Raw genomic sequence first — 13,245 nt, forward strand, 5'->3', positions numbered from 1 at the left:
TTAGAAAATAGCCCAATTAATTGGATTTTTTTAAATTGTTAAATTCATCCTGAAGGCTTGTAAACTCACCTTGAATTCTTAGACATTTCATCAAATCCTTTTGAAATCCTTGGAATTTTTTAAAACCATTTTTCTTGAATTATTCTGAATGCAATCCAATTTTACTGAAATCAATGGAATTTAAAAAAATTTCGATTCATTTGAATTTAACCTGAATTGTTTTCAAGTCCTAATAATCGAATTCTTTTGAATTCAAAATATCAGTAGTCAGGTTTAGTCATTTTGTCACTTTTTTCAAGTAAATTAGGCTATGGCAGCCCTGAGAATAATAAATTAGAATTTTATGCATTTAAACTTAAATATCTTTTAAGCCATTTGTAAAAGATTCTATGATAAAAATGTTACAAGATTAGAATTTTCATATTTAATTATTTAATGGCCAGGTAAAATAAAAAAATTGCGCATGAAAAAGGCTGGAAATTTCGAAAATGAAGTTTTGCGACCACCCTGGTAATACTAAAGAATTCTAAACTACCTTGTAGCCCACAAAAATTGGTCGCTCTTTTTCTATTTTCATAACTTGCTTTTTCGTAAATACGTCATTGTGTGTAAATTTGAAAATTCAGAGATTTAATATTTGGAGGGTTTGGTTCAAAATATTTGATTTGACTTTTAGTTAAATTATTTTATTTATTTTCAGAGTATAAATCAAACACCAGTGAAAATCGAAGTTGACAGAACGATAATTCAGCAAGAGATACCTCCAACAACCGAGATGGAACAAGAAGGCATATACTTTTGTAATCAGTGCGACAAAACCTTCTCAAAACATAGTTCTCTTGCAAGACATAAGTACGAACATTCCGGTAAGTTTAACATTATTTTCGATTTCTTTTTATCAGGGTGTCTACCCTACCTGGAAAACCTGGAATTTTCATGAATAACAAAAATCTTAATTTGGCATTAGTGGTTTTGTATTACTATATTTATTTATTTTATTGAAAATTCGTTTTATCCTTGGTTTAAAATTCATTTTTTAAACTTGAAATATAACTATTCTAATTTTGTTTTGTTTAATTTAACAGTTTTTTTGTTGCAATCTTATCTTCATTTAAAAATCTTTTCTAGTTGAAAATTCAATTCCTGTTGAAGTGTTTTTTTTTGTTGCGTTCAACTGTTATTCTTTAAAAATTAAAAAAAAAATTGTTGAAGTATCATCATCTACTGCATTTTTTCAGAATTCATCTTTGTGGAATGAAGATTCAAATCATTTTCATTTAAAATTCCTTTGTTTGGTTAGTTATTCTAATTGATAATTCATCATTTTACTAAAAAATTCATGTTTGGGTTTGAAATTCAACTATTCTAGTTGAAGATTCATAATTTTAGTTAAAAATTCACCACTTTGTTTGAAAATTATTTTTTTCTTATCGAATTTTTTTAAAACTGAAATTCTAATGAACTATTTCAGTTGGATATTCCATTATTTTAGTTTAAAATTTATATCTTTGGTTAAACATTATTTTTTTAACTAAAAATTAAACTTCCATTCTTGTTTGCCAATTTTTTATTCTTAGTTGAAAATTCCGCTTTTTTGGTAAAAATAAATCTTCTACTAATTCGTTGAAAGTTCACGTATTTCGTTGAAAAATCGTCTTTTTTGGTAAAAACTTAATCATCTTGTTTGAAAATTCATTTTTTTAGTTCAAAGTTCATAATTTTAGGCAAAAATTGATCACTTTGGTTACATTTGTGTGTGGATAATTAATTTCTTAAATTAAAAACATAACTATTCCATTTTTTGTTGAAAAATCGTCTGTTTTGGTAGAAAATTCATCAGTTTTGTTAAAAATTAATTTTTTTTTACTCAAAATTTAACTATTTCATTTTTGGTTTCAAAAACTGATATTTTTTAGTTCGAAATTCAAGTATTTGGTTACTATTTGTCTTTTTTAGTTAAATTATCCACTATTTCGTTAAAAATTAATGTATTTTGTTGGAAAATCGTCTTTGAGGTAAAAAAAATGTTTTTTCGTATTTATTCGAGTTGGAAATTCATCTTTTTGGTTGAAATTTTTACTATTTGGTTGAACATTAAACTATTGTTAAAAATTCTTTTTTTGTTTTGTTTAAAGTTTATTTATTCTAGTTGAAGATTCATAATTTCAGTTCAAAATTCATCACTTTGGTTGTTTTTTAATTGAATGATTAGTTTTTTAAACTAAAAATTGATCCATTCCAGTTTTGGCAAAAAACTGATATTTTTAATTTAAAAATGCAACTATTTGGTTAAATACAACAGAGTTTTACTTGAAAAGTAATAAATATGTGTCTAGAGTTCAGGGTGGCCGCTGGACTGGAAAATCGGGAAATGACCGGGATTTTTCTGAAATCGGGAAATGACAGTGAATTTATTTCTTGACCGGGAATTTTACAAATTTTCAGAAGAAAAATCTGTCCAAATTTGATTTCGACAGTTTATTAAATAATTGGTTCAATTGATTTTTTTTAAATTATGATATTCAGTTTATAATGCGTAATTCGACAATCTTTTACCTGAAAAATTCTCTATTTTAGATTCTTATTTTTAAGCTTATATTTTTAATTTATAGAATTTGAACGTGCAGTCTTGAAGATTTAAACAATTAAAAATTAAAAACGTTTAAAGTTGCAAATTTTTGATAAAAAATAATTTTGTTTTATCAACTATAAATATCAATAAATAATTTTCAAAATGGATCGGTACAAGTATTAAAAACTGTAAAATAATTGATTTGATAAAACGATTCTAAATCCGTTGAAACTTGAAGAATTTCCAGATTCGTAATTAATTCGTAATTAAAGGCTTTTATTAAATTAAAAATATTATTTCAGTCTAAATTATTCCACTTTTAATCCATTAATTAAACACATTTATATTAAGAAAAAGGATAGTTATTTAATACTTAGCAATATTTGACTTATAATTTTTGAACAAAAATTTCAGAACTTCTAAACATATTTTAAATTGAATAAAGTGTTCCCTACAATTTTTAGAAGATCTTAAAATTTAAAAAAAATCCTTAAATTCTTCCTAGGTTATCTTTAAATACTGTTGGAATTCTCTTAAAATCTTTTTGAATATTCTGTTAAAATAATTTTTCAAATTGAAGAATCATTTTCAATTTTCCTAGGAATTTAGAGAAAATGCTTTCATTCGTTTGGAAGCCTTTCAAAATTTTTAAAAAGCCTTTAAATTTGTTGTAAACTGCAAAAATCTACATTTTGTTTTAAATTAGGTTGTATTTGCACCGAAATTTCGTTACGCATAACCAAATTTTTTCGGTAAACACACTTCGTTAAAATTATTTGAAATTATTTCAAGTTCTAAATTAATTTTTAATCTTTTTCAAACGTCCGAATATCTCTTAAAATTACTCTAATTGTTTCTAAAAATAATAATTGTTCAATTTTTATTTATAAATTCAAATTTTAAGGTCATTTTTTTTAATTCGCAGGATTTTTAAAAATTTGTAGGATAAATTCAATTAATTTTTAAAGTTAAAGAGAAGTTTTGAACAAATTTAAAAAATAAAGCTAAATTTGAAAAAATTTAAAACTACTTTTAGATTTCTCAAGATTTTGAAGTGAAATTTTAATGTTTTTCAAAGATGCTTAAACTATTAAAAATTAATAATTTAAATTCTAATTTAAGAACTTTTAAGTTGAAAGAAATGTAAATTTTAAAATATTTATTGGCCTAAAATAACCGAATAATATAATTTTGACCATTTTTAAAGTTCATTAATTTATTCTTTAATTTAGAATATTGAAAATGTTAACCTGGATATATATTTTTGGAACTTAATCTAAATCTTTGAACTCTATAATTTATGAATGTTAAAAATTCTGAATTTTGCAGTTTAAATTCGTTAAACTTAAAATTATTCAGTTGAAAAGTGTTAGTACCTTCCAGTTATACGTGTAAATTATTGAACAATTCAATAGAAAATGTTCGAATTTAAAAACTTTTAAACTTCAATTTAAAAAGTTAAAAATTCAAGAGTTTCTCTTTGAATGCTTTAGTTTGTTGTTTATTTTGTATTACTCGTACTTTTACTGTTTAGCTTTATATTTCGATTTTTTACATTTTATTGACCGGGAAAAATATTTGCGAACCGGGGAAAATCGGGAATTTTGTTCTGTGATTAAAACGCTCACCCTGAGTGTTCTTTAATTATTTAATTAATCGATGTTACTGATATATTTAGGAATATCTTGAAATATAATTTGACAAAGCTTTCGAAATTAAATATACTGATTAAATCCCTAGAAATTGAAAAAACAACATTTTTTCATGATAAAATCGCGAAACGTTATACGTATTTTAAATCGATTGTTTAAAAAAATGAAAAATATTTAAATTGCTTCCTACTGTGGTAAAATTAGACCTGGACAAACTTGAAATACGTGGAAAAACCCCTCAAAATTTCAGGGAATTTTGTTTCGAATTCAAGTAGACGCCCTGTCAATATTATCTAGATATTCTGAAATAAGTTTTGATTTATTTTTTAGGACAAAGGCCCTACAAGTGCCAGGAGTGCCCAAAGGCGTTCAAGCACAAGCATCACCTGACTGAGCACAAACGGCTGCACAGTGGCGAAAAGCCCTTCCAGTGTTCCAAGTGCCTCAAGCGCTTTTCTCATTCTGGCTCCTACAGCCAACACATGAACCACCGGTACTCTTACTGCAAACCTTACAGAGAATAGGAGTACCAAATCGCTCTCAAAAACGAGGCCCACCCACTTAGCTAAGTACGTACGGACCTTCTTTTACGCGTCACCGGTTAGCGAAAGGTAATTTTCAAATGGAACGAAACAAGGGAAAGAAAAAACAACAAATAAAGAAAGAAAACTTCGTCGCCGGACACACGCATCACTTTGTTCAGGATTTAGCATTTAAGTTTGAATTTTATAAGCACCTCGCAAATCCTCAAAGCCGGAGGATGTCGGGAGGATTGAAGACTGTCGTGGCAAAAAGCTCCTCTGAATCTTCCCAGAAAAGTCTACAATTTCCAAAATTGGGCAATTACTTTTAAAAGAAAATTAGCTTCGGAGGAGTTACAAAATAATATTTAGCCAGGAGCGAGTTTCTTTTTTTTAATCATTATTCTTTTTATATTTAAGATGGATATTCCCCAGTTAAGCGAGACCGAGGTAAAATAATATAAAATAAATAAATAAAAAGCCGCGAAACTTGCAACGATGAACCAAACAGTGGCTCATTTTCAATGCATTTTCGAAATAAGATTCACACCAAAGTAAATCACAGCTCGCTGAAGATTATACAAATTAACCAAACACGTAACGGTACCAAAAATGCATAATGCAATAATCTATTATATATATATATATATATATATATGATATAATATACATAATATTTTATTATTTTTATTAACAAGATATTATATATACCATGACAATAATAAGGAGAACTAATTAATGTACAAATTTGTTAGTTACAATCGCGGGGGAGGGCGAAACATCCAGTCAGGATGATCAGCGTTTGTGGATATTGCACTTGTGGATAGAGAAATTTTACCAAACGTGAGAAAACCCCAAAGGGAGAAACGGAATATGAGAAATTTATTATATTTCAGGTTGACTGCGCCTCGGAAAATATTATTAAAATATTATTTTTCACACTTTTTTAAATATTTTTTTTGTATTAATCTGCACTTTAGATGAGGGGTCGTCCGTAAATTATGTAACACGTCGTAGTCATTTAAAAAGTTCTGAAAAAAGTTTGTTTTTTAAAAACACCCTTAAATCTTTTCAATATTTAAAAATCATTTTAAATACTTTACCTCTTTTAACTAATACTTGAAAATCTTTTAAAATCTTCGAAGTCCTTTAAAATCACTCAATTCTTGGGAAAAAATTCTTTGAAATTTCATTTAAATGTTATAAACTCCCTTAAAACTCCCTGCAGTTATATAAGTTCTGATATTTCTTGAATTTTTAAATCTCTGGAAACTTATTTGAATTCTTTAAGATAATATATATTTTCAATTCTTTGAAATCTTCAGAAATACCTTAAGATTTTTTAAAGCTCTTAAAAATTCCTTGGGATCTTTTAAAAACTTTAAAATTCTTTAAAACCATCGAAGTTTTTCAAAATCTTTGGAAACAGCTTGAAATATGGACAACTTCTTTAAATTTTTGAAACCTATTAATTGTTGTAAATAAATTATTTGAATTTTTCTTAAAATATTATAAAATCCCTTAAAATCTGGTGATGTTACAAGAAATCTGATGATTAAAAAAAAAATGTTTTCAGGTTATTTAAATTTGTTTAGAATTGTTAAAGATGGGTACCCTAAAGTATTTCCAACGATTTAAAATATTTTTAAATACTTTGGGATTTTTTTAAGTTTTTGAAAGTTCCATAAAATCTTGTAAAATTCTCTACATTATTTAAACTCTGTTGAAATTTCTTGAAGAGTATTGAAATTTATTGTAATTTTTTACAATATCTTAAAATCTTTCAAATTTGTTGAAATTTTTGAAGTCCATCAATTTTTTGAATAAATTAGTTGAAATTTCCTTAAAATATTATAAAAATTCTTCAAATCTGGCAAAGTTACATGGAATCTGAGATTTCTTGAAATTCATTTAAATCGTTTGCGATCGTGGGGAATTCATTAAAATACGTTATTAAAATCTTTAAAATTACTGAAATCCTCAGAAATTTGATCAAATTCGATAAACCCCCTAAAAATCCCTTGGATTTTTGTAAAAATTTTCAATTTTTTTATAAGTATTTTGAAATGTCTTAAAATATTTGAAAATATTTGAAATCCATCAATTCTTGTGAAGAAATTCTTCGAAAATGCATCAAAATATTATAATAAATTTTTTTAGTTGTATAGAATCCTTTGAAATATTATAAAATACCAAGAAATCCGTTGATATATTTTGAAATTTTATGGATGGCGCTTGATCTGAAATCAAACCGAGATCTAGAAAATAGACAATACTTAGAAATAGATTATAATTTCTAACTCAAGGTGTTGGTACAATGAAGAGTTAAAGGCATTCTACAAAGAAAATACAAGTATTTTTATAATATTTTTTAAATCTAATCTGCTCAGTTGCTTCCTGTAATTACAGAGTATTTAAAGGATATACTTTATATTGCAAGTCCGCATATTTCTAAATATAGAGCGAGATGAATAATTTGATAAAATTACTATCAGTACAAAGAAAAAAAAATGATTAGTAATATTTCTAAGAAATTTTTAGTATAAGAAAGTTCTTAAATATTGCTTAAAGCATTTTAAAGTCATGGAATGATTTTAGCGCGCTATTTCTTTATTTCTTTTATAGTTTTATTCGTGGCGCAGTTTAACCTGGCGAGATAAAGGCTTTTGGTAGCCTTGAGCTTATTTTTTTAGAATTCTAATAAAAAAAAGTCGACACGTGGGTAAGAAAGCGGATCCAAAAGTGGAAGGGTGTAAAGATATAAGGTTTAGAGAGAAGGAAAATAATAGAGAGAGTGTCTCTGGCCGGAAAGAGAGCTTATTGTAAAATGTCTGCCCGGTTTGCCAGAATGGAGGAAAAATCTCGAATCTCACCTCCTCACTTAAAACGAGTTTACTTCAGCTCAGCCCAAAGGACTATAATAGTTAGAGTTGCCGTTCTAGGGCCTTGTGGATCGGTGAAAACCATGCGAGAACATCTTTCCAATACCTAATCTTATGTACTTATGCATTACTAACATTAAAGTTAGAAAATAAATTCTGGGCAGATTTCTTCAAAATGATCAACGTAAAATATTCAACCCTTGAATCAAAGAATTACTATATAAAAATAAAGTACATAACTATAAGAAAAATAGAGGAAATAAATCAAAAGTACGAATATTGCTGATGAATTGAAGAAATCAGCCCCTTCTTGAAATCGCAACGCACATTCCGAAAAGATCTTTCTGGAGGCCTCTTTATCTCTTTTTTTTCCCTTTGAGACCCGGTGCTCGCACACATTTTCTTCACCGAGATTCGAGGCCCGATTAGTAAGGATCTAAGTATGATATTAAATGCTTCCAATACTGTACGATTAAATAATATGATTACAATTTGTATGATTTATTCGTTCGGACGCCTAGGTAAGCAGTATACTCTACAGATGATAATACTCGAGAATGTATTTTATAACGGTTTATTCGTCTTTTTATTTACACGTACCACAAGTGATAAGTGATATTGTTATTAATATTACTAGATACCGTATCGTGGGTCCAAAGTCCACCGGAAGCCTCTCACCTCTCTTCCAAATGAAACAAACATCGAACTTACAAAAAAAAGAGAAAAAAAAATAAAAAAAACTAAACGAATAATAAAGTAGATAATTTAAACGAGATAATTTAGGGTTGCTAGAGTGTCTGAAAACAAATTGGAGAACTTTGGGAGATTTTTTTAAATTCTCAGACTTTTCAAGATTGATAGTTTTGAACTATTTTATATATAACTTTTCACCAGGCTAAAAAATAAAACTTTTTGACATTTCTTTCCATTTTTTTGTATTGTAGATCTTTTAGTATTCAGAAATTTGATTTTTTAAAGTATGAGCTTATTTCTATAACAAAATTCGACTAGGTAATATTTCAGGGTAGTCACTGGACCGTGAAAACGGGATCGAATTTATTTCGTAGTTTCTTTAAATTGATAAAATTCCGTCTTTAAATTCTACAGTTTTTTAAGGATTTCGGGTTTTAAATTATCAAATTTTTCGAAGTATTATATTTAAAATACTAAAGAAATTTTTATATTTAGAGTTATTTAGTGTTGAGTGTCTCAAATAAAAAAAAATCATTTTTGAGAACTAGAAATTTCAAATTTTTTACTTTTCTCTTTTCTAATTTTTAACTGTTTGATAAACTTTACACTTTTTAACGCTAAATATAATTTTAGTCACTTTTGAAAAACTGGTAACTTCTTCCACTTTTTCGAAGAATTTAGTTAACTTTTCTTAATATTTTTGCAATTACATATAGATATTTTAACATTTTTAAATATTATTTTTATTCCTAAAATTAATAGTTTTCCAAAAATTTGTTTGAAAATTGAAATTTTTATTGAAAAAGTTGTATTATATTTGAAATATTGAGAAATTAACAATCGGAAATTTGTAAATAAAATATTATTGAATGCTTTGAGAATTGAACTGTTTCCGATCCATTCCTTCAAAATTGTTCAATTTCAAGTTAAAAATCGAATATAATTTCAAATTAGAATGAAAATTGAGCAATTTGAAACAATGAAATTATATAAATTTATATATTCAAAATTGAATAGTTTTGTATTGAAAGTTTACATTTAACAACTTAAAATCAATAGCAATCAATCAAATTAATTGGGTGCAGTTCCGAATAGGTGAACGTGACGATTTCCTTCACACTGCGTATACTTATGTATTTTGACGCGCTGATTACGAAAATGATAGTGAAAATTGGCGACTCGGCGATTTTCATGGTGAAATTGCGAAAAAAACCCATTAAAAATGTGGTTTTTTGCGTTTATCTTAGCCAATATGCAAAATCTCGCAAAATGTTTCCAATAAAATTTGTAGATCGTACAAAAATACACATTTTTTTCTACGAGTGATAGTTTCCAAGAAAATTAGTGATATCTCGATTTTTATGAAAAAAAAAACAATGAGCATTCTCCATTGGTTTCGGTTGAGCATCTACTCACGCTTTTCACCACGGGAAGGTTGGACTATTAGCATTTTTTGTTGTTGTATTTTTAAATAAAAATTTTTTTTTTTACTTTTATGATTTTTAAATATATTTTAATTAGAAATTCTGAGTATATTCTATTTATTGTCTTGATTGTATACTCCTTATAAGTTTTTTTATAATAGTCTGCTAAGTATATTCAGTGGCCAGGATAATATGCTTTTATGTTAGTAATTAATTATTTAAACGGATCAGCAACTATTTTCTTTACGCGTCGCCGCCACAAAAATTAGCAGAGATGCTCTGCAATGTTGCTCCTACGCACTCCTCGTGAGAGAAATCGTCGCAACCACCGCCAAGATGACTCGATGTTTTGTGTGTGCGCTCCGGAATCGGGATTCACAAATTGTTCGGAATGATTCACGGTTTTGTGGACAAATCCATGATCTTTGAGATTAATGTATCCCTTCCAACAATCGGTGTGGATTTCTGTCCCTTTTTTATTGATGCAATTAAAGTAGCCTGATCTCTCTTATTATCGGGACAGATTTCCAACCGATAGTTGTAGGAATGTGCTCTGTGGATCATTCCGAGAATCCATGATCCTTCTACTACACGTCCTCGCTCGTATTTTCGACGGCTGATTTTGCACTCATCGACTTCAACAACTTCACCGACACCGCCAATGCGACCATCCTCTTCGAATTTGCTGTCAAAAGCAAGCATGCAGACCTCTCTACAAAATGAGAAGCGGTCTGAAACTGTTTCTCGATAAATCGATTGATTGTTTATAATGCTGCTTTCCCGGATCGTCGAGGAAAATCTCGAAAATAATATTGCACGCAAGAAACACACGCCCTTAAGTACTATCAGTGCGGATGGTGGAGAAAGACCTGTTGCTAATTGCATTGAAATTTGTAAATTTGTTACATTTCATCAGATATAACTGTGATTTTCTCGGAAACTATTACTCGTAGAAAAAAATGTATCATATAAGAAATATGTATTTTGATAAGATCTACAACTTTTATAGAAACGTTTTGCGAAAATTTATGTATTGGCTGAGATAAACGTAAAAAACCCCGGCATCCAAATGACTGGTCACAAAAATAACTTAGTTCAGACACGACTTCCTTTCCAACGCGTCATGGGGGGCGGGAAGGCACCCCTGTGACTGGAACCAGAAAAAACTTAGGTCACACCCTTGCTCCTTTTCCTACGCGTCGTGGGGGCGGCAAGGCACCCCTGTGACTTGTTACAGAAAGAATGTAAGGTCACACCCCTGTCCCTTTTCCCACGCGTCATGTGGGGCGGGGAGGCACCCCTGTGACTGGAACCAGAAAAAACTTACGAAACGGGTTCAATTACGCGTATAAGATGGGTTGCTGACACTGGGGGACGGTCAACACTCGAAAACGGAAAGAGCATGATTTTTATGGTTTTTTTTTTCATAAAAATCGAGGTATCACTAATTTTCTCGAAAACTATCACTCGCACCAAAAAATATGTACTTCTGTAAGATCTACAACTTATATCGGAAGCATTTTGCGAGATTTTGCATATTGGCTGTGATAAACGCAAAAAAACACATTTTTTAATGGTTTTTCCGCGATTTCACCATGAAAATCGCCTAGTCGCCAATCTTCACTATCATTTTCATAAAAGCGCGTCAAAATACATAAGTACACGCAGTGTGAAATAAAATCGTCATGTTCACCAATTCGGAACTTTATCCAAAATAATATTTACGCAATACAATAAATAAAAATGTGCAGTAAATGTAAAACAATCTGAATTCTCTGTCGACCCTCTTTCTCGAAATAAGAATATTAGTCAATTTCTTGAATAATGAAGATTTTGAAGTGCTCAAGAGGCTATTTGGAAGGGCGATGAAGGAACTTTGGTGGGCTCTGGAGACACATAGTATAAATATATAAATATAAATATTAATTAATTGCCTAAAGGCGTTTGCCCAAAATGCTGAACTTGTACTTCCTCACGTAGAAGCTTCGGTTATCCGCGATAGGCATCGTGTCCACACTATACGAACAAGCAGATATGCTTATAATACTCATTTATATTAGTGTTAACACTTAAGAAATATATTTTTATATAATTATAATATAATAATAATAATACGATAGAACTAAATGGTCGCTCGTGCGGTTGCCACATGTCTTTGAACTTTTTCCCTCTTGAGAAACGATAAAACTCAATTGGGAATTTTCTTTCGCATTTTCTCTTCCTCCTTTTCATAATTTTTTTTTCTATTTTTTCAATATTCCTGTAAATGCATTTAAGTCTTCTGACTTGGTAAGGTGGAGGCCGCACTTTCTATTTGATAGAATCCTAAGATTCTTATTGCGAACGACTAACAACAGATAATTATCGATAATTGAATATAATTGATGTTTAATATAATTGTATATTAAATATCGATAATTATCGAAAGGACTATCGAGGCTCTTGATGTAGATTAGGAGACAGAAACTGAAAAAAATTCCTCTTTGAAATGCAATAGCCATGCAGTTCTGCTGTTGTTTGCGCCGATATTGGTGATTCCGTAATTCCTAAAGAAATTGTTACAATTGTTGAAGCAACGATTTGAGGAGATTTATTTGAATCCGGTTTTACGGGTTTAAATTTCAGGGTCAAACAGTTGAATATTTAGATCGAATTTTTGTACTTCGGTTAAGATGGTTCGGACATGTTGAGAGAATGCCAAATGAACGACTAACGAAACAAGTGTATCAAGGTAAAGTGAATGGCAGCGTGCCCAGAGGTAGACCGCGGAAAGAATGGTTAGAATGTGTGAATGAGACCCTAGTTAGAAGAGACATAAGAAGTCACAGAATCACGAGAGTCTGCATGAAAAAATGCATGGACATAAAAGAAGCTAGAGAAGTATGCCAGGACAGGAAAGTATGGCGGCAAATAGTTGATAAAAAGAGTGTCAGTAGAGTGAATGGCGCCTGAAACGAAAGACCTTGGCCACTAATGGACCCAAGTGGGGAACCTTACATAACGACTTCGTGAGGTTCTTCGCTTGGGGTGATTGTTAGAGAGATTGATCAGCAACCTGGGTCGGAGCAGTGTTGCGGAACGAACGTGTTATTTACTTAAATAGCACGAGAATTCTGGATCAATCTGAAAAATCTCTATCCCTTTCACACACTACTCCTTTCCCCTACCGACTGAGTAACGCCTACCCAGAAAGGGAAATGGCTTAATGGTGTAATAATAATTATAATAATAATTTATTCTAAATATCATTCTCTTAAAAATGTTAACGCGGTTTTTTATATATAATATATAATAAATAATGTTTATAATACGCAAGCACAAAAATAAGACCTAAATCTTCAACTGTTTGGCCGTAAAATCTGATGCCGGAAAAACGGTTTCAAATAAATCCCCTTAAGCACCATGCGATGCCTTCCGTGAACGACCGAGCTTGCCTAGTTGCCAAATAATTCGACGAAGTGAGTTTAATAACTGTGACGGATACGGTCACTTCGATCCCAA

At 29.6% G+C, this 13,245-nt stretch overlaps 1 protein-coding gene across 1 annotated transcript in view; it reads left to right on the forward strand.

Moving 5' to 3' along the window:
* Positions 1-4,972, forward strand: part of LOC117182103 (zinc finger protein 1-like) — a 53,144-nt gene extending 48,172 nt beyond the window's left edge. Inside the window, exons 8-9 of the mRNA XM_033375134.1 lie at positions 701-866; positions 4,555-4,972. Coding sequence (XP_033231025.1) covers positions 701-866; positions 4,555-4,748 — 360 coding nt within the window. The 3' untranslated portion in view covers positions 4,749-4,972. The remainder of the gene's footprint in view (positions 1-700; positions 867-4,554) is intronic.
* Positions 4,973-13,245: the final 8,273 nt, after the last annotated feature.

This window comes from Belonocnema kinseyi, chromosome 10, assembly GCF_010883055.1.
Source record: "Belonocnema kinseyi isolate 2016_QV_RU_SX_M_011 chromosome 10, B_treatae_v1, whole genome shotgun sequence".
Taxonomy (NCBI): Eukaryota; Metazoa; Arthropoda; class Insecta; order Hymenoptera; family Cynipidae; genus Belonocnema; species Belonocnema kinseyi.